Genomic DNA, 21,585 nt, shown 5'->3' on the forward strand with positions numbered 1-21,585 from the left:
TTCCCTCGTGTAAAAATCATTTCTAAGCCTTCTAAAGTCCCCATAAGCAAAAATTATCCATCATGGGGGATTGTTCTATCTCCAGTAGTGTAAGAGTCTGGATACGGACACTAAGGTTTCACCACAAACACTTCTTTCCCTGATTGGGATGACCATCTCTAGGACTTATGCCAAATTGATTTTTACCATATATTCTGATGTAGTAGCCACAAAATAACACAAAGCTGTTCTTAAAAATTACCCCTTTGAGTGATGTCAGCATCATAGCAGTGTGAGATATTCATTTTGTCTCTCCCCTTCAACCTACAACCAGTAAAACAACTGTAACTCAACACATCCTGTTTGCCCAACATACCAGAACCAGAGAGTTCCATATGTCTGTACATCTGAAGGTGGCTGGTCTGGAACGCATAGAGGAGGCAGGACCAGAGGAACAGCTAAGAGTGGGTGACAGTGGATGAGAAAGAGCAATTTACGGGGGACAAACAGCTGGGCTTACCTGGAAAAAATATATTTATTCTAGATTTGTAAAATGATGGTGTGATTCTGATCTGAATCCAGATATAATGATATGTTTGTCTCAGTGATATGTTTAAAAAAATATATATTATCAGTTCTTAGGATATTGAACTCAAGGAAGTAGAGTATTGTAGATAGCAGAGGAGTAAAAACAGTCCTGCATAACCAAAAATCTTAAAGGTAAATGAAATTTCTGGAACCAGGTTTAGAATTTTATCCCTTAAGGTTTTGTTTTCATGGTATATAGAGATGTTGAAACATGTATATGAAAGCAGGATTGAATACTGATACTAAATCAGGTGAGATTTGTTTGGGCAAAAGCCAGAAAGCATTGAAACGGGGTTTGATGGTCAGGAGAGGTTCACTGCTGACCAGTGCTGATGAAATAAAGGGAAAATACCACAACTGAGGTAGAGCTGTGCAGTCCGATCCTGTGGCAAGAATGGTTTGTCTACTCTTTGATTTTGCTCTTGTTTGCATATTTTTATTCCTCATGAGCCAGAAGTAGAAACAATTAAAGCTTGGGTTTTTAGTACTGTTCCTTTGTGAATTAGAGCTTTTAGAGCATTGATTCATTACTGCTAGGTAGACTAGGAGAGAAGATGTGACTGGATGTGTAGACACTGTTGTCATATTCTAGGCATGAGAGATCATGACCTAAACTGATGAACTCCCCCAGATCTAATGCTGTTTCCTCTAAATATCCTTGTCAGCTAATCATTCATGTCACTCTCTTTATATTTCAGAATTAATTAATAGCAGTAAAAACTATTCAAGAAACAAGTTTGATGAGTTTAACAAAGGTAGAAAATGGCTCCATGGTGACAAACATGAAAGAACTCATTCTGAAGAGAAACCTTATGAATGTAATAAAAATGGGAATGGCCTCTTTCTTAATGAAGACTCTGTTCAGCATCAGAAAATTCAAGTTTTGGAGCAACCTTTTGAATACAATGAATGTAGGAAAGCTTTCCATGAAAATTCACTCTTCATTATACATGAGAAACCTTACACAGGACAGAACACCTGTGAATATACTGAATGTGGTAAAAACTTCTGTGATATGTCATCTCTCATTGCTCATCAAAGAACACATCCAGAAGATAATCACTATGAATTTAATAAATGTGGAGAAAATTTCTTTGAGGAATCCATTCTCTTTGAACACAGTGTTCACCCTTTGAACCAGAAGTCAAACCTCGTTCAAATTCAGAGAACCCACTCAATTGACAATATAATTGAATATAGTGAATATGGAAACTTTTTCAGTGAAAAGCTAATCTTTGGTTTACAACAGAGCATACACACAAGAGAAAAACCTTATGAATGTCATGAATGTGGAAAAACCTTCAACCAGAAGTCAGCCCACACAAGACATCAGAGAACCCATACGGGGGACAAATCCTGTGAATGTCAAGAATGTGGGAAGACTTTCTACAAGAATTCAGACCTCATTAAACATCAGAGAATTCATACAGGGGAGAAACCTTACGAATGTCAGGAATGTGGGAAATCCTTCAGTGAAAAGTCAACTCTCACCCAGCATCACAGGACACACACAGGAGAGAAACCATATGAATGCCGTGAGTGTGGGAAATCCTTCTCATTTAAGTCAGTCCTTACTGTACATCAGAAAACACACACAGGGGAGAAGCCCTATGAGTGCTGTGAATGTGGGAAAGCCTTTCTCCGAAAATCAGACCTCATTAAACATCAGAGAACTCACACAGGGGAAAAGCCTTATGAATGTAACGCATGTGGAAAATCCTTCTCTGAGAAGTCAACTCTCACTAAACATTTGAGAACTCACACAGGTGAGAAGCCCTATGAATGTGTTGAATGTGGAAAATTTTTCTGCTACTTCTCAGGTTTCACAGAACATCAGAGGAGACACACAGGAGAGAAGCCTTTTGGATGTAATGAATGTGGGAAAAACTTTCGTCAGAAGTCAGCCCTAATTGTTCATGAGAGAACTCACATAAGACAGAAACCCTACGAATGTAATGAATGTGGAAAATCATTTTGTGTGAAGTCCAAACTCATTGCACATCATAGAATACACACAGGGGAGAAACCCTATGAATGTAATGTTTGTGGAAAATCATTCTATGTGAAGTCAAAACTCACTGTACATCAGAGAACACATTTGAGGAGAAACTCTATAAATATAATAAATGAGGGAAATCACTCTGTTGAAGTCCAGAGTTTATAGAACAAAGAACACAAAGCAGAGAGGAAAATCTATTAATGTAATGATTTTGAGAACACCTTTGATCTAAAATCAGTTCTCACAATACAGAGCAGAGAACTTCTAGAGGGGAGAAAATCACATGAAGATATTCTGGACATTGGAAAATTTTCTACTGGAATTTGAACCATACAGTATACGAGAAAGCTCAGAGTGGAGAAAAACCTATTGTTGAATGAATACAGGGCACCTTTTGCCCAAAGCCACACCTTACTAAACATCAGAGAAATCAAATAGGGTAGAAACCTCTATTAGCATTTGTAGAGAAGCCTTTACTCACAAGCTGGAGGAAATGCACAAGCTATAGGAAATTATAGCAGAACATTTACTATGAGGTGGTATTTTATTGCGCTTGTGTGAAATACTTGAAGTTGCATCTCAGTGGATATCAGATAGTAGTTACTAGAAAAATACTTTTAAGTGAATGGAAGCTTTAAGTTAAACTTAAGTTTATCATACATCAGAGGTGTTCAATTGCAGTGTCTAGCAATGTAGGCAATGTGGTTTTGATTTTAGTACTTTGCCTTGTTAAAATACAATCTGGCCCATTGCCCGGTGTGCTGTTCCTTTCAATTTAAGGTTTTAGATGAGACCTGGAGCCAGCGGTTGTAAACAATTCAAAGATTTATTGCTCAGGCATATGCAAAACAAGGAAAGGTTTTTGCAGGGGACCCACCAACAAGAAGACTTTCTGATGTCCAGGTGGAGAGAGAGATCCTGGTCTTGGTGACATACATAGGACAGGAGCCTGCCAGCAGGATTTTTAAAATAATTCTGGGGCATACTAATTTTGAGTGGCTTGTCCTGAAGTGGTGGATTGAAGGGGCAAGGTAGGTTGCCTTGAATGCAACTTACTAGCTGTAGCAGAAGTGGGTGAGTTTAGAACGTAGGTGGTGTCTGCCCTGCCAGTGTCTTACCAGTTTGGCCAGCTGTCATCCTGCTGTGAGTGACTTATTGCACCCAACTTTATTTCCCCACATACTTACCACTTCTCACATGTGATACAATGATCTTTTAAAAGCAAAAATTCACATACAAACATACACATTGTCAAGTACGGAGCTTTAAAAAGCACAAATAGATCCTGCTACTCAGTAGGCTACAGTAGCTTTCAGCAGACCAGTGCTCTCACTAAGGACAACTAGAAAGGCAGTTCACAGAAAGTGTATTTAAATACAACCTGTTGTTGGAAAGCAAAGAGGGCTGGTATCATAAAATCCAGGAGGGGTGTGAAAGACAGTAAATGGGGAAATGTAACTGTTTTACCCGGGAGCACTTGCCAGTTCTGGCTACAGGGAGGAGCCTGAATATTCAGCTTGGCTCAGGCAGAGGGTTATGACTTGGTGGCAGGGGAGGGGAGATGTAGGGTGCAGGGAGACCAGAAACCAGAGCCCAGCAGAACTCTGGCAGTCAAGGCTGGAGTGAAAATTTTTGAAACATAGGAGACTTCAAACACACGGCCAGTTTCTCAGGATTTTCAGAAGACTGACACAGGGCAGGAATCTGAAAACCTAAGCTGAAAAACATAATTATTTTTTCTTCCATTACTGAGGGAAGAGTGAATAGAATTCAGGAACTGCCAGCAGGCTGGGCCCTTGGTGAGCACAGCATGCTCTCAGTGACAGCGCAGGGTCATAGCAGAGGTAGACTGTACTTTACCAAATCTGCAAACAATTCCTGACTCATATTTAAAATATCTCCCAGAAAGAAAACTCACAGGAACAGATGACTTCACTCCAGTTATTCCAAATACTTAAAGAAATAATACCAAGCTTTTATAAGCTCTTCCAGAGAAAGGATGAGGGGGGTTTTCCTGTTCATTTTATGAGGCTAGTACAACATTGATACCAAAGCCTGTAAGATATTTCAGGAAAGTAAAGTTATATTCCACTATCTTACAAATAATTTAAAAAAAATCAGACATATCAATGGATAACCTGTCTTGACTAAATGATGTTAATTAGAGGAATCAAAGGATGGATTTAATATTTAAGATTCAATTGGTTTGGCCTTCTATTCCCCTTCCTCTCAGACTCTACCTTCTCCCTTGCAATTTGTACATTTCTCTTCTGCTTTCCTGTCCTAGAGTGGGAGTCAGAACAGCCCTGACATGGGGATGAGAAAGGTGTGGAGGTGATGTGCCCCCTTGCATTAGAAGTGCTGAGGGCAGATGGAAGACATGATCAGCAGGGCTGAGGTGCTGGTAACACTGGGCAGATAAGTAAATGTACTGAGGCTGGTGAGAGCCAGGTTTCTCACTGTTGGAGACGGTATCTGTAAATACAGAAGGGGAAAGCTAGAAAACAACCTAAGGTGTTGGAATGTAATTCATATTTTAAGTACACAAATTGAGTAGTGCTTGTGGGTGTGTGTTTTGGATCTGGGTGCTGAGAGGGCCTAAACACAGTGACACCCCCATAGGGTTGAGCACACCAGGTGCCAGGTGGTTAATTTTAAATACTATCCTCCCACCAATAAAGACCAGGTCCCTGAAGTGATGGCTTATTGAAAGTCAGAGATGGGGAGAAATACAAGATGATCCTGAATCATCTTAACTATTAGAAAATAAAATGTCAAAGAATTACGGAGATGTGTTAAAAGGACAAAAGAACCATCTTGTACAGCTTCCACTGGCCAAGTTTGAGACAATTTGAACAAAACAAATGAACAGCATCATAATGCAAGAGACAGAATAGGAATCCATTAATTTGTACTGATATAAATACTTGAATCCATAAACAAAGGAAAGCTTTATACAATGCCAGCTAATAAATGTAGGAGGAACAATGGCAATAGAAAAACACAGTGTAACCGTCATACTGGTGGTTGATTCAGTACGTTGTTGACAACGCAGGCTAGAGTTTGTGGGTAGAGGTTTGATGGACAGGATGTTGGCATAATCTCCAAATATTTCCCCACAAAATACTAAACAACTACAAAGGTGAAAATTGTGATTTTATGATAAACCTGGCAGACACCAGCATTATCAGATGATCAAAGTTCACTTCACCAGCGGCAGAGCACGTCAGTGTGTGGTACCCCCTGATGAGATGCACTGAGAAGACCCAGCGTCACTAGTGCTGTGTTCCTGCTGAGGACGCGTGGCCAGAGTGTGCTCATGAGGAAACATTAGATGAACCCACTTGAAAGGTTCTTTCACAGAATGGAAAGCCTGTGTTTAAAGTGGCAAGGACATAAAAGGAAAAGACGTCCAGATTGAAGGAGGCTGAAGATACTTGACAAGAAAACAAAAAGGAAAAATAGAACATTTGGCATAATTCAGAGTGTATGGGTTGAATGATAGCGTCTATTTCCTGACTTGGTTCAGTAGGTGAGTGTTTTTGTTTGGGGGAAATACACCAGTATTTAGGGGAAATAGAGTCTCATGTCTGCAGGTTGTTTTCAAATACTTTAGAGAAAGAGGAATGTGTGTGAGTGTAGAGGTAGGAGTGCAAGCAAGTGTGTGAGGGACATGGAGGAAATGCAGTGCACGGTTGGGGAAATCAGAGTTTTTTGTACACTGCCTGTGACTTAAAGTCTGAAGTCATTTCAAAGTAAATGTGTGAACATTTAAGTTAATTGATGTAGCCTTACACATTAGTAGAAAAAGACAAGTGAAGCCACGTTAGAATCTCAGTAGACAGAAAACATTTAGAAATACTTTACATACCTCCATGATTCAAAAAAAAAAAAAAAACTAAACTAGGAATGAAAGGAAATTTCATTAAAAACAAAACTAGCAAATAAAAACCATACTAAGCAGATAAATACTGAACTGTTTCTTCCTGATACTAATAATGAGACAAGAAGGCTTGTTACCACCATTTGTATTCAACATTGGACTGAAAGCTCTTGGTCAGGTCAGTAAGGCCAAAAAGATTAAAAAAAAAAAAAAAAAAGGGTGTAAAAACTGTTAAGGTGGAAGTAAAACTCATTTCCCGGTGATATCATTGTATTCATCAAAAAGTAAAAAAAAAAAAAAAAAGAATCTATGGAGTTATTAGAAATAAGTGAATTTAGCAAACTGACCATATAAAAATCATATTTTTGTGTATAACCAACAAATAGAAAAATTGATACCAGGACAATTGTATATCCTTTTTGGATCGGGTAACATGGGCCAGACTTACCCTCCTGCCTGACAAAATTGGGTAAAATGAAACAAAAATAATTATTTTCAAGTCACTGGATGTCAGGCAATAAAGGGCAGTGATCCTTGGAGGTGATGGGTAGGTTCACTATATTGTGATGGTTACACATTTCTATCTGTTAAATTGTATCACGTTGTACAATTCAAATATGTGCATTTTAAATACTGTGTTACATTGCTGTTAAATTTATAACAGGCCTAAAACAGTACCAGAAATCTAAAAACTTAAAAAAAAAAAAAGAAAAAGAAAGAAATTTAAAAACTGCATCACAAAATTGAGAAGTTAAAAGACAAAAAGGACTTTTGATGACTTTGAAGTCTGGTTTCTTCCCAGATTGGTTGATTCAGTGCTCCCCTAATCACCATCCAACAGCTGGTTTTGTTGTTGGAAATTAGCAAGTCTGAATGTAAATAGTATATGCAGATTCAGTGACCACCAACAGCTACGTCAATCTGAAAATGGCAAAGTCAGTCTACAGGACTTAGAGGGCTAAACAACAAGACTGTTACAGGCGCACCTCAGAGTCACTGTGGGCTTCACCGTGGGCTTGGTTTTGGACCACTGCAATAAAGTAAATACCACAGTAAAATGAGTCACAAGTTTTTTGGTTTTCCAGTCATGTAACAGTTATATTTACACCATAGTCTATAAAGTGTGCCATAGTGTTACATCAGAAAAACAAAAGTGTACTTGCCTTAATAAAAAAAAATACTCTATTTCTAAAAAATGCTAACTATCATATATGAGCCTTCAGCAACTTGCAGTCTTTTTGTAATGGTAACATCAAGGATCACTGATCACAAATTGTAACAAGTGAAACAGTAATGAAAAGTATGAAATATTGTGAGAATTACCAGAGTGTGACACAGACACATGAAGGGAGCAAATGCTGTTTTCTCCCAGACCCCAACCCCCAACCTGAATCCCTAGACCCACAGCCCTCACACTCCCCGTCAGTCTTGTCCTCTGGAAGTCCCACCCCTTTCTTTGAAGTGGTTTGGTGCAGTTTAACCATTTCTCTAATTCTGGGCCCTGTGACAACAGCTTCGTTCCTGACAGCCTACTTTATTGGCAAAATCCATGAGAGTCACACTTAATAGGCAAAGTTCCCAGGAACAAAAAGGTAACAGGAAAGATGGAGCTGAACTCCTTTTGGTGAGGACATCCCTGGGGGAGGGGGAGGCCTTGAGGCTGGGTGAGGAGGCCACAGAAGTGGGGGTGGGTCAGGGAGGCTCAAGGCTCTTCTCTGCCACTGCTTGGAGCTCATCTCATTGAGGTTTTCCAGCTAAAATCTGCAGGCACAAGATCCCCCATCTGGCCAGACAAGGGCAACTCACCCAGGCCCGCCCGCATCCAGGAACCCCGCTCTGGGCACCAGGCACATATCAGTGGGGTGGGGGAGTCCCGGCTACACAGGGCCTGCCTGGGTGTGGCTCGCCTGTGGGTCGGGGCAACGATGGACACAGGTTAGGAGCTGCTGCCTGTTACAGTTTATTAAGATGCACCCAGAGCCTGCCCTGGCCCCACTGTGGAATGTAGATGGTGGGGTGACCAGCCCTTCTTGAGCACCACTACCAAGCTGTCAGCCCCTCACCTCCCATCCCGACCTGTGTGTGGCCCCAAACTCATGCCCTGAACAGGGCTGTGGGGAAAAACACTGCTCTGGAGAATACTTGGGTGTAAAAAGCACCAGAAGCCCCTCCCAACCCCCACCCTGAGCATGGGGCAAGGACTGTGCCACCCTCTCCAGCACAGTGCTCACAGGCCTGGCTGGGAGTCCTGGGGGTTTAGCCACCTGCTCCTTCCCTGTTGATGCTCAGGCTGGTGAGAAGTCCTGCAGTGATGTTAAAGCAGGCACATAGCTAGATAAGAGCAGAGAAAGACACAGAACAAATGGCAGATTTGGGCAGAAAGGAGGGCCACAGGCCAAATGCAGGAAACCATACATCATATAAGCACCAGGGGTCCCTGGGCAAAGAAAGAAAAGCAGGAACCTCTGGGCTGATAAGTGGTCACAGCTTTGGGGGTGATAAGCAACAAAGAAAGGTGGGGAAAGGCAGGAATTTCCAGTGTCCAAATGTAACCTTTTGCACATTATGCCCTCATTTCAATAAAACTAGACTTGCAGATTAGAAGAACTCACCACTGGCCAACACCATGACACTTCCCACCCAGGCTAAATAAGGACAAAAATCCCTCATCCCTTTGGGAAGGTGGAGTTGGGATAAAAATCAGGGAATATACCCCAGATCCTTCCCTCCCTAATATACAACCCATTTATTTTTTACACCCTATGTAAACAACTTGCCGAAGAAACTCAGGGCAGCCCCTCACCTGAGGCTGCCCGCTCTCCCCCGGGAGTGTACTATCCATTCTTTAATAAATTCTCACTTGACTTTTTTAACCCCTGTGTCTTGTCTCTGAATTCTTTCTGGGACAGGACAAGCACCTAGAACACCGGTTACATCCACCAGCAACAGAATCTTGCAATATTTTTCCTTTCCAAAGTCTGGCATACTTTGCTTAGCATAACGTCTTCAAGATTCATCCATGTTGTAGGAGGTATCAGAACTTAATTCCTATTTTTCCTTTTTGCATTGTCATTACATTGATCTTTTTAAAACACCTTTATTGTGGTAGATTCCTGAACAGTAAATGACACTTATTTCAGATGTATAATTTGATGAATTTTGATAGTTGTATAAAGCAATGAAACCACCACCACAATCAAGGTAGCTAACATTTCCGTCACTCCCCAAGAGGAGCAAATTTCAAATACCCAGTTTATACCTTCGCACCCACATTACCCCCTGCTAACCCTAAGGTGGGATAATATTCCTCTATGAATTCACCACACTTGATTCCCCCATTCATTTGCGGATGGGCACGTGCTGTTTGCCCCCGTTAGGCTGTTGAGAATAATGCTTTTGTGAACATGGACCCTGGTTACGATTCTTTTGGAAATTTAGTTCTACAAGTGGAATTGCTAGATCAATTGGTAATTCTGTGTTTAATTTTGGAAGCCCTGCCCCTCCTCACTGCAGCTGAGGCTGTCAGAGGTTACAGGCTGGCATCCGGAAACATCGCATCAGGCCTCTCCCCTCTGCAGTCCCCCTTCCAAGGGCTGTGGTGTGCGAGCTTTCCCTCTGCCCAGGGGCCCATTGGAAAAGAAGACAAGGGAAGAGGAATATGAAGACACCCTGAGTAACTGAGGGTTTTTGTTAAAACTGAAGTCAAACTCTAAACTGGACAGAGAATGTTTAAATGATTCTGAAAAATGCCTACTAAATTAGACCAAGTATCCTGAGCTGGGAGAACATCAGAATAGGGCCTTGAGAGCAAAGTTCAATGCCATTAAATACATTAAAAAAATTTTTTTTCATTTGCGGGAAATCAAGTTGAGTTTTCCTTTTGACATTGTAGTTGAAATGCACACATTTTAAACTCAGCCACAGAAACCACTAAGATCCTTGTAGTTGGTGGTTGTGCCATCTCTCACAAGGAACTGGAGGAGGCCCTGTGACGGAGAGAACTGAGGGGGCCTGTTCTAACTCACATCATGGCCCCAGAGGGCCCCTCAGAGGCGGTGACACTTGGGCAGTACCTTGTCGAAGTCAACCCAGAGGTGAGCAAGTGTGAGGGTCCCAGGCAGAAAGAAGTGCACACAAAGAGGCTGAAAGTGACAAATAGCTTGATGTGTTTGAGAAGCAGAAGAAATTTCATAGCAAATAGAGCATGATGATTAAGGAGGTAGCATGACCTTTCAGTTTTGATCATAGGCCCCCACTCCTTTCAATTCTTTACCAATTCCTCATAGGTTTGAAAATAAAGTTTAATTCCTTTGCTCTGAGCCCAGTTCCCACCTGAACCTGATTTCCCTGGCCTCCCCTACTGTCATGACATTGCTAACCCCTCCCATCAGCGTGCTCCGCCACATGCAGCCCCTGGACGTTGTTAGTTCTTTTCTCCCCTCTGCCTTCCCTTCTGCCTGGGACACTGGCCTCCGTCTTCTCTACCTACCTAATGTCCTTCCTGTGTTTGAAAACCCAGGTCCTACCACCTCCTCCAGGAAACTTCCCAGGTTGAGGGGCTCACCCCCTCTGCACCTCTGCCATTCTCTCCGCAGTGGTTGGTTCTAAGTGACAGCACACTCCTTCGGGGCAGGAAGCAAGGCTCATTACTGATGTTTGTGCCCCTGTGTTGACCTGGTCAGAGCTCGTATCTCCACTGATGTCTCCCAAACACTTTCTGCACCCCAGGTCCTCCCTCTCGAGCTTTACGCCCACACATCTGCCTTCCTAGTAGACAAGTTCATGCACTTGGCCTCCAGCAGTGGTTCTGGGGCCCCAGGTTCACATCACAACCACCTGGAGCTACCATGCTGCCAGAGGGTGACAATTGCTGTGTCTCTTCTCAACTCTGTGTGAAGTCAGATGAGTGGCTAGAACTCAGCCGTGGTGGGATGGTTCCCACCACTGAATGGGCAGATACTAAAACCAGGACTCCTCCCTCCCCAGGAATGAGTTGTTAACACTGACCAGCACACCTTTCCTGGGAGGGATGGAAGTTTTATTAAGACCCAGATTGCTGGCCCCACCCACCCACAGGGTTCCTGATCTAGGAGGTCTGGGGTAGGGCCTGAAAAATTGCATTTCTCTAAGTTCCCAGTGACGCGAGGCAGGTGGACTCAGAGTCAGAGGCCTACAGACACTTTTAGCATCATGTCCAAAAGGAAAGCCATCACCCTTCCCTCAACCTGCTCTCTCTCTGTGTTGTGTGTGGGGAACGGCAGCGCCATCCGCCCAGGCTCCTCAGCCAGGAACCCAGGGATCCTCTCCCTCTGCTCCTGGGCTTCTTATCACCAGATCCTGTCACCTCTTCTCCATCAGCCCCCTCTGACTCTTTCCCCATCTCCCCAAACACAGAGCCTGGGCCCAGCCTCATTCACACTCGCTCTCTCCTGTCTGTTCCTGTGCCAGCCTCCCAGGGAGGCACCCAGCTTCCCTCCTCACCTGTTCTGGTCCATTCTCCGTGTCACTTGGTACCGTGGTCCTGACGAGCTAAGCCATCAATCCCATCATAGGATTCCCCATTCATTCCCTTCAGGAGACCTTCTGCCTGGAGGTCTCCCATCATCATCCTTCAGCCCCCACCCCCATCAGGGCTGGGCAGCTGTGTGTCCTCTGGGATCCCTGCGCCCTCTCCATCCCCATGGCTTATTGAAGTGTATCAGGTTTACAGTGTTGGGTTAGTTCCTGCTGTATAGCACAGTGATTCAGTTATACATGTATATATATTGTTCTTCATATTCTTGTCATTATAGGTTATTAATAGTTACTGGATATAGTTTCCTGTACTATAAAGTGGTCCTTGTTGTTTATGCATTTTGTGTATAGTCATGTGAACCTGCTAATCCCACACTCCTACTTTAACAACCTCCTCAACAACACTTTCATCCTGGTAACCATAGTTTGTTTTCTATGTCTGTGAGTCTGTTTCTGTTTTATAAATATTTTCATATGTATCACTTTTTTAGATGCCACATGCAAGTGATATATTTGTCTTTCTCTGACTTATTTCACTTAGTGTGATAAACGCCATGTCCAACCGTGTTACTGGAAATGACATTACTTCATTCTTTTTTATGGCTGAGTAGTATTTCATTGTGTGCATATACGACATCTTCCTTATCCACTCATCTGTCAGTGGACATTTAGGTTGCTTCTGTGTCCTGGCTGTTGTACATAGTGCTGCTGTGAACATTGGGGTGTATGTCTAGGAAACCTAGAGACAGTCATACTAACGGAAGTCAGGAAGATAGACAAGGATAAATACAATGTGATATAAATAATACAAGGCATCTAAACAAATTGCAAAACAGATACCACTTTATAATGAAGTCACTGGGAAAAAGTGCTTCTCAGGGGGTTACAAGCAAGCTGAGTTACTCCAGCTGACTAACAATCCTTTTGTTCCTGGTGACCTCACCTCTGTTTCTACTGGGATTGGGCCTGGATAAAACCTGACAGCCAGCCTCAGTCGTGGGGAGAAGCACTTAAAGACAGGAACATAAAGGAAGTAGCAAATGAGATTGTCAAGTCTGTCTGGTGATGACAGCCACCATCTGTCCGGGTGTCCCTGGGTCACTGTATGTCCAGCCGGAGAAGTTCAGCCTGCCAGACTGTGTGACCAGAGAAGTGGACAGTCTCCCTGACCCCAGCACTGTGGTACTGAGTGTGGACAGTGGAGACACACTGTCTTTGATCCTAGTTCAAGCCCTGCTGCCTGCATGGCCTTGAGTTGTGAACTGTGACACCCTAGACAGGGCTTCAGCCACACTCATTGGGTTTGCTTTGGAAATTAGAAACCCTGTGACCTCAGGATGCTCTTGCCCATCACTCCTGTGTGGGGGCAGTTTTCTGATGGTCACACAGTGTGAGTGCTGGATTACACACACACATACACATACACACAAAGACAGACACATAGAGACCCATGCTCAATGACATTGAATAAGGATGATGGGGTGGGATTAGAAGAGGAACACAGAGGAGGAAGAAAGAAAAAGAAAAAGGGGTAGGAGAAATCACCCACACATGACAACACTCCTCCACTTTTCAGGTCTTATTCTGCATATGCCTGAGGACATCCCTAGAAGAACCTGCTAGAATCATTCCCACTGTGCAGGTGGGGAGACAGACGGACCTGGACAGACACCAGGACTTCCCCAGGATGGAGAACAGGTAAGTATGAGGGGTGGAGTCTGGAAGCCAGGGCGTCTCCTCAAAGCTGCATGCAGACCCTCCCCGGCAGCTCTAGAGACGGCGGGGCTGCTATAACTGTGCAAGATGCGGGTTCACGTGGAGAAGGGCGTGAGCAGGCAAGCGGCCCAGAGGGCAGTGTGTGGAGGTGTTGTCTGAGGAGGGGGTTCCAGGAAGTGGACCCCAGGAAGTGACATCACATCCTTCACAGACCCCAACCGAAATGGAACCTGGTTACCAGGCACCCACATTCTAGTGACGGCTCCAGAGCCAGCGCACTTGGCTGGAGACAGTTGAAGACACAGGATGTTCTCCTCTTGTTTCCCGGTCTCCCGGGGCTTCTCCGCCAGGAAACCCTGGACTGCGAGGTTCTTCGGTGGCTGTAGGCGTCTGTGGAACCCTCCACCCAGACGCCTGTGGCCTATTTTGCGCAGGTCACCTAAGGTAACGCAGGGTGGCCTGGTGAAGGCCAGTGTGGGACCGGCCTCCATTGGGGGCCCTCCCTGGGCAGGCCCGCTTTCCCTCATCTCCATGTCGCTGAAGGTGGACTTGAGAGGAGGTGTCCCCTCTGGGCAGGAATGGCTTGTTGAACACTTGGTAACCTGGTGGTCCTGTCATGGCCGCACCCAAGGACAGGGCTGATAAGGGCGAAAGAGGACTCCTGAGGGGCATCTTCTCTGTGTCAATGGGAATACAAGGCTCCCACTTTGTCAGCTTTTTTGTCCCTGGAGGATGTCTGTACAGACAGTGGTGGATGTGTGTCACGACTGGAGATTTCATATGGGTCGGAGAACCAGACAGGGCTCTGAGGCTCCTGCCTGGCCTCTGGGCACTGTATTTACAGGACTCCACACAGAAGACGGGACAGGAACTGGTCCATGGAGAACCCCGCTCCACCTCCCTGCAGGAGGCGCAGGTGCCCCACGACAGCAGCAGAGCCCAGGACGCGCTGAGGGTGAGTGCGAGCGAGGAGACTCCACACCCAGGAAGCCCCAGGCCCCACTGCTGCCCCGCTTCTCCCCTGGGCTGCCTCTTAAGGGAGTTGCTGGCAAAGGATCTGATGCCCCGTCTCCCCCATCTGCCGTCACAACCCAGGCCCTGCCTTGGCCAGACGCAAAGTCAGTGCCCACATATGAGTCCGAATCTCAGAAAGAGACTTGGACAGAACTTCAGTTCATCTTAAGTCAAGGGTGTTTCCGCATTTTTCTACAGACTGTCCTGTTTCTTCTGCATCCCCACGTGTCCACATTAACCTGAAGATCCTGAGCCCTCCCACCCCAGGCTCAGCCGCTGTGTTCTCATCCCTAGAATGGGGTGTGTGACAGCAGTCACGGGGATGAAGTGGTGCATGCAGGGAGGGGCCGGCACTGCGGTGCTGACACAGGGATCTGAGGCACTGATGCATTTCATCATCGCCCTTCGCCCCTTGTACTGGTGATGCCGAGAACCTTGGATCTGCTCAGGGCTCCCCTGTTCCACCTCAGTCACAAGAGCTTGAGGCTTGAGGATTCGGTCTAATCTCCAGCCCCAAGTGCCTGGGGGTCCCCGGTGCTGCCTCTGACTCACGTCTCTCCTCTTTCCACCCCAGGGGGGAGCTGGACCATCAGGGAGCAGGGATGAAGCCTACAGGGCTTGGAGCCTCCAGCGACACAGGCTGGAGAAGCTGGTGGCAAAGCTGGTGCCTGCCATCCTGGGCGGCCACCCCTCCTATGTGAACACATTTCTGGGCAATTATCGAACTTTTGCCACCACCCAGCACGTGCTGGACCATCTGTTCCAAAGGTGAGCACTCTGTCTTCACGGGACATTGGTGACTCGGCCACCTACTAGCAGTGACATGAGGAATTGTTCCTCTACCTCCCTAAGCCTCAGTTTGCCCCCTTCTGCACACTGAGGTCAAGAGACGATCAGGCCCTAGGAGGGTAGGAACAGAGGGAGACCTTCATGGAAGGTGCTTTCTGGGGACCTGGCTAACAGAAAGGGCAGCTTGGCAAGGCTGTGGTTGTGCTAATTTGTCATCGTCCTCCTGCACATGAAGAAGCCTCTGCCTCCTATGTCACTGGGACTTTGGCCTTGGGTGGAACTGTTTTCCCATTTCAAGGGGGATCTGTGACGCCATTAGCTGTCCCTGTCCTGGGAGAGTGAGAGCAGGGATCCCTGGGAGGGACAAGTGGGGTCCCAGGCCCACTCAGATGTGCGCTGTGGGGCCAGGTGGGCTCACTCACTCATTCCTCCAATGTATAGGAAGGGCCCCCAGGGACAGGGGCTTTTCTAGGAACAACCATCATTTAATGCATCGAGCAGACATCAGCCCTGCCCTCCAGGGCTTCCACTCTCTCGGGTGTCACACCGTCACACTAGACAGCACATCCAGCTAGTGTGCTCGGGACAGTCCATGTGACGCCTTCCTGCTCTCCTCTAGATACGGATGCATCCTCCCTTTTACTGAGGAGGACGGGGGACCCCTGCACCAGCTGAAACAGTGAGTCTCTTGATTGAAGGGGGAGGGACTCCTTCCCCAGTGTGTGTAGCTCTGGGCTATCTGGTTGGGCAGAGGTGGGCAGAATCTTGGATCCCACATATCCAGTGAGTCTGGTTTGAGAGCAGAAGTCCTAGGGCTTCCCCTGGCAAGGAGGAGACGAGACCCAGAGAGCTGTGGATGGGACTGTGGTGCTGTGAGGGGCAGCTGGGAGGTCAGAGGACAGAGTCAAAACTGAAGAAAACCCACAAGCATCCCCTATCTATCCCATCCCTGCCCACATGCACTTTGGGAGGCACAGAACACAAGGGGTGGAGAGCATCCTGCCCACCATCTAGTGGAGCCTCAATGGTGGGGACTCAGCTGGTGCTCAGGGGACCCAGTGAGCCTCAGGGGACAGCTGAGCCCATCCTGATGATGCTGAGTGGCAGGGGCAGAAGGAGACCCAGGCAGGGTCTCTGGAGGATTCTGCAGCCAGCAGGTGCAGGAGCTAAAGTCTGTGGAGCGAGGAGGCCCGTGGGCAGCCTGGGCAGCCGACACAACCTGCCTGTTCCTTCCTGGGTCAGACACTCATGGACCAGCCCCCGTGTTCCTTAGTGGGCAGTGCCCAGAGCAGACAGCCTGCATGTCCTCACAGATGTGCCATCCAGTGGGGAGGGGCAGGGAGAGGGACACAGCAGTGTGACAAGTGTCCCTGAAGAGGTGGAGAGGTGGTCACGCCATTGAGCCAGGGCTGTCCCTTCAGAAGGCTGGTAGCAGCCCCTCCTCTGTGTCCAAGCCCGCCTCTGCCCACACTGCCAGCTGAGATGGGACATGGAGCAGAGCCGGCCTCTGGATGGGCAGGAGCCAAAGGCAAAAAGGCCCAGGTCCCCGCAGGGCTACCCTGGGAGCCCAACGTGGTAGGAAAGGCCAAGCCTCTGACCCTGGTGTCCCCCTGACTACCCCCAGGGCCATGTCCTCCATCCTGGGCACCTGGCTGTTCCAGTACCCAGACGATTTCCACCAGCCTCCAGAATTCCCATGCCTTAAGACCATTGTCGCTTACGTAGAGCTCAGCATGCCTGGCTCCGACCTGGAGCAGCAGGCCCACCTCCTCCTGGCACAGCTGGAGCAACTGGAGCTCCCAGAGGCAGACAGTGATGGTGAGCAGGATGCAGGGTGGGGGATCTGGTGGGTGGGGAGGGGAAGGCACTGGACCCCACAGAGCAGAGTCTGGGAAGACTCCCTGGGGGTGGAGTCAGGGAGTGAGAGTTGATTGAGTAGCAGTGAGGGCTCCCCTGGCTTTGGGAGACACGTGGGAAAGCAGTCCTATTGATGAGAGTTTCCCTTCTTGGAGCTACAGCACCTGCTCCAGAACCCGCTGGGGAAGCCCCTCTGGATGGAGAGCCAGCTCCAGCTCTCCTGCCTGCGACAGCGCCAGAGCCAGAGCTGAGGGACGCGCTGTAAGTATCAGTCAGGCTCTGCTGCCTCCCGTCACCTTCAGGCCCGGGACGCCCACTGTTCTTGAGGTGTCTGTGATTTACAATTCCGGATTATTCTTAGAGGTGATAACATATTCCTTGCGGCCTGTTGTGTCTGTGTTTTATTCTTAATATAAACATCAAAGTGCCCTACATGTCTCTGTTTGGATAGACTCACTCCTCTGCACCAGACACACAGGGCGGGGATGTGGACAAGTGACCCCAGCACGTTTCCACTCTCTCCCTGCAGGTCCTGTGAGGCAGCAGCCTCCTCTCTCTTGTCTGCTGTGGACCCAGGGCCCAGCTCAGGGCCTCCATCAACACTCCCTGAGACCCCACCCTTGGTAAGTGTTCGGTCATGTCATGATCAAGACAAGGACTTAGAAGGCAACAGCAAATTTTGGTCTTAGAGGATTTGTTTTTGTCCAGCAGTAAGACTGATGTTGTGTTTGTGTGAATGTTGCCTGTTTGTCCGACATCCATGGAGCCAGCAGCTCACATGCCATTCCCCATACGGCCACCAGAGGGAGGGGTGTCACTGCTTCTGAGAAACACTGTTCCATTCCAAAGTGCTCCTTCCCAATTTAGCCCTCCTCAGGACATGTTTTAGAAAGTGAGGATTTCTTTAAGCTATAGAGGTTTGGTTTTCTTCTTCAATCTCATTTCAGGTCTAAGCTCAATTCACAAACAGAAGTTCAGCCACTGAGTGGAAGTTGTCCCTTGGGATACACAGACATGTGTTATTCTGTGTCCAGCCCCCATCTGTGTCCACCTCTGTCCCTTCCTCTCTCCCTCCAACCGTCTGCGTTTGTAAATATCTATTTAAATAAAAGACTTTGACAATCAGTGCAATGTAGTAGAGATATTTTAATTCATGTTGCCTTGTGTGTGTGTGATGTAGATTTGGGTAGAAAGAGGTCTGCTCACAGGACAGTGGGGTTGTCCCTGAATCCCTAGGAGACAATTGAAGTGCGGCAGTAGTTCTCAGTGGGAGTCACTCACCGGGGAAGATCTCTCAGCACAGCCAAGGTGGGTCCTCATCGACTTCTATCCCCAGAGCACTGAGTCTGCTTTGGCCTGGGGGGCTTTGCTAAAATCCTGTGTATCCTAAAGTGTCAGAAGAAAGAACAGTGATGATAAGAACTGTGGGAGAGGGACAGGTTTTGATTTTAATTACCTGCTCCTCTACCTACAACGGCTTTCCCTGGATTGTATTGTAACGAACGCTCAGCCACCTGGGAGCAGAGTCTATGCATGGTTTTGAGTATATTACAAGTCTCCAGCCCAGCACTTGGCCAAGAAGATGGACGTGTATTGCTGAATGAATACAGTTGAGAGGGAAGATAGGACAGGTTAGGGAATTTATTTGAAATGGGGCCTCTCCTGGAGCTTTCCTGACATGAGGTCATCATACATAGGCACCTTCCTCACCTGCCAGGCCCTTTAATCCTGAAGACCTTCCCACAGAGCCCCTCAGCCAGGCCCCCATGATCCCAGGCATCTCCCACGTCACATCTCACCATCTGCTCTCACTTCTGTTACCATTTTGGCCCCCTTGACTCTCCTACTGTGTGGCTCTGCACTCTCGGTCTCAGGGGACACCTCTGACTCCCTCAGGGATCCAAAGTCAGAATATTAGATCCTACAGACCTGTAGTTTCACTATGGGACTGAATTTAGGAATCAGTCACCACATGGAGAAATACCGCTCTGCATGACTGTCATAATGGGGGGGGGGGGGTTTCTTGAACAATCAATGTTAAATTCGATGGCATAAAGGAAGCATGTTTTTCTTGCAGTGAGCATCCCTACTAAATGGAGCCATTTCTCTGATGAGGCTCTAAAAGACCTGACGCACAGCACGAGGAACAGTTTGAAGTGATATTGTGCTATAACGCAGTATATAATGCTGTGATACTTCTAAAAATTGTTATTATCCAGTTGGGCTAGAGTTATTGAAAAAAAAACATTGTGTGTATATGACCCTTTAAATTTCTCATGTTTCCATGAAATTCAGAAGATGGTGGTGAATTCATCCATTTCTTTCTCGGCATTCATTGAGATGATCCTGTTTTTTCTCCTCACACTGTTAATGGAATGGAGTATATACTCATGCATTTTTCTAGGGTGAAGCCACCCTGCATTCCAGGAATCTTTCCCACTTGTTCATGGTGCACAATTCTTCTTACGCAGATGGATATGAGTGACTAGTATATAGGTATTTTTCTGCCCTTTCTACCTCAGCTCAGGCTTCCTGAGCCCTGGTAGGGTGGCCGGTGATGGCCAGGACACAACACCGAACCACAGAGGTTTTTGCCTTCTCATTACTCATGATAATCGTTCTTACTAACCCCTGATGCTTGATTTACACAGTCATGACTGTCAGACAGACCGGCACTCACCCATTTCCCCCCTCGTGTCTCACTCTCCACTCATTCCTTCTGGGATTCATTCACTTCTTCCTTCAATCCACCCGTCCTCACTCTCAGTGACAGCCTGACAGCGGCAAAGATGGAGAAAGCAGAGTGTACTTAAAATAAGTGATGTGCCTACTTCCTGTTTCCAAAAATCATAGTCAACAGCAAGATAATGACGCTGCAAAAAAAAAAAAAACAAAAAAAAAAAACTGGCATTAGCCTTAACAGTTCAAACAACATGATGATTATGTATTAACTCATTAAAAAGAATTAAGTAAATCAGTCCCTCAACAGTGTACAATAAAAGAGCAGGTTCACGGACACTTCTTTTTCAGTCATTTGCGCTAAATGCTTATACCAAAGGCTTCAGCCTTGTACCTCAACATTTTGCTTTTTTGGTTTGTTTGTTTTTTTTTTCTGAGAACCTCACCCAGCACCTCTGATACCTGTGACCAAAAGATACTTTATGATGCCGGTGGCCCAGAGATATTTTATGAATATTTTTGATGATACTGATAATCCACTATCAAGCATCTTGAGGAAAAAACAAATTATTAGATAAAAGTGTCGTTTGAAATTCAGTTCTCACTGACAGCTAGTAAATACCAACTTGTGGATCATATAGGGATGCGCTGCCCTGCAGAGTAGGGAGCATATCAAGTTATATCAAGTAACCTCAGCCCGTTACTTTATCACCTGTAACGTCCTAATCACCTCACTTTTGTCCTTTCAAGTGCCTCTCTCATTCCCATCACTCCACATCTTATCTGCAATATAAGGAGAGAAATAGTGTGTACTCTATACAGTCTTGAAAAGGCTAAAAGAGACAATGTACGTAAATCATTTAGTACCACAAACATATAGACATTGGTAGAATAAATAATAGTGGTACAGTGGGTACGTCACCTAACCTTGGATTCTATGAATGGCCTCCTAGCTGATCTTCCTATACCCAGAATCTGCAATCATGTTCTACTTCTCATTCCTTAAATGTCTAAATTAAAATGTGTTTCAGAATATCAGTTTGATGCATGATTTTCCCCCCATAACCAGACCAGTAAGTAGAAGATTCTTTGAGCTAATAATGGGGTATTTGTACCTTTAAGTCACTCCATGCCGCATTCAGTTAAATCAAATTGTTATATATTTCTCCTCTCCCTATGACTGCTACTCATTCATCCTAGAATCTATCCTCTAACCACACAGAATTATCTAATTGCATTTTTATGTTTGGATTAAATTTAATTAAAGCTACTTTTTAGAAATCACATCTGATCAAAATTTTCTAGCAATTTCCTTTTACCCAAAGAGTAAGTTTCAAGTTTCCCTACCTACCACTGAGAAACCTTTGTGACTCAACCTCAGCTTATGTATTTTGCTGTGTCTCCTATTTTAATATTTGTAGTATAAACCCTGGGTTAGTCAGCGCAGTCTTCTTTCCATTCTTCTGTTGCACTTCATTTATTCACACACTTCTCCACTTCTGCTTCTCCTTCAGTTGGCCCAGCCCTTCTCTTCCTCTCTGTATCCTGAAGGTGTGAGGGTCCCTCA

General features: G+C 45.9%; 2 protein-coding genes across 9 annotated transcripts in view; both read left to right on the forward strand.

Moving 5' to 3' along the window:
* Positions 1–7,507, forward strand: part of ZNF37A (zinc finger protein 37A) — a 48,870-nt gene extending 41,363 nt beyond the window's left edge. For all 6 annotated transcript variants that reach the window (XM_032491791.1, XM_032491790.1, XM_032491792.1 and 3 more), the window contains one exon: positions 1,266–7,507. In XM_032491791.1, coding sequence (XP_032347682.1) covers positions 1,266–2,731 — 1,466 coding nt within the window. In that variant the 3' untranslated portion in view covers positions 2,732–7,507. The remainder of the gene's footprint in view (positions 1–1,265) is intronic.
* A 6,137-nt stretch (positions 7,508–13,644) lies between these two features.
* On the forward strand, positions 13,645–18,557 carry LOC116656686 (ral guanine nucleotide dissociation stimulator-like). 3 transcript variants are annotated; one of them, XM_032491798.1, is made up of 9 exons: positions 13,645–13,661; positions 13,891–14,123; positions 14,524–14,634; positions 15,268–15,461; positions 16,102–16,161; positions 17,107–17,300; positions 17,495–17,600; positions 17,869–17,962; positions 18,287–18,555. In XM_032491798.1, the coding sequence occupies exons 2-9, from the start codon at positions 13,986–13,988 to the stop codon at positions 18,290–18,292; spliced, it is 903 nt and encodes a 300-aa protein (XP_032347689.1). In that variant the 5' UTR covers positions 13,645–13,661; positions 13,891–13,985; the 3' UTR covers positions 18,293–18,555. The 3 variants fall into 3 exon arrangements, with proteins under 3 accessions (XP_032347689.1, XP_032347687.1, XP_032347688.1); XM_032491796.1 differs by lacking the exons at positions 13,645–13,661; positions 13,891–14,123 and having other exon boundaries at positions 14,237–14,634; positions 18,287–18,557; XM_032491797.1 differs by lacking the exons at positions 13,645–13,661; positions 13,891–14,123 and having other exon boundaries at positions 14,237–14,634; positions 17,501–17,600; positions 18,287–18,557.
* The last annotated feature ends 3,028 nt before the right edge of the window (positions 18,558–21,585 follow it).

Source organism: Camelus ferus, chromosome 11 (assembly GCF_009834535.1).
Source record: "Camelus ferus isolate YT-003-E chromosome 11, BCGSAC_Cfer_1.0, whole genome shotgun sequence".
In the NCBI taxonomy this organism is placed as follows: domain Eukaryota; kingdom Metazoa; phylum Chordata; class Mammalia; order Artiodactyla; family Camelidae; genus Camelus; species Camelus ferus.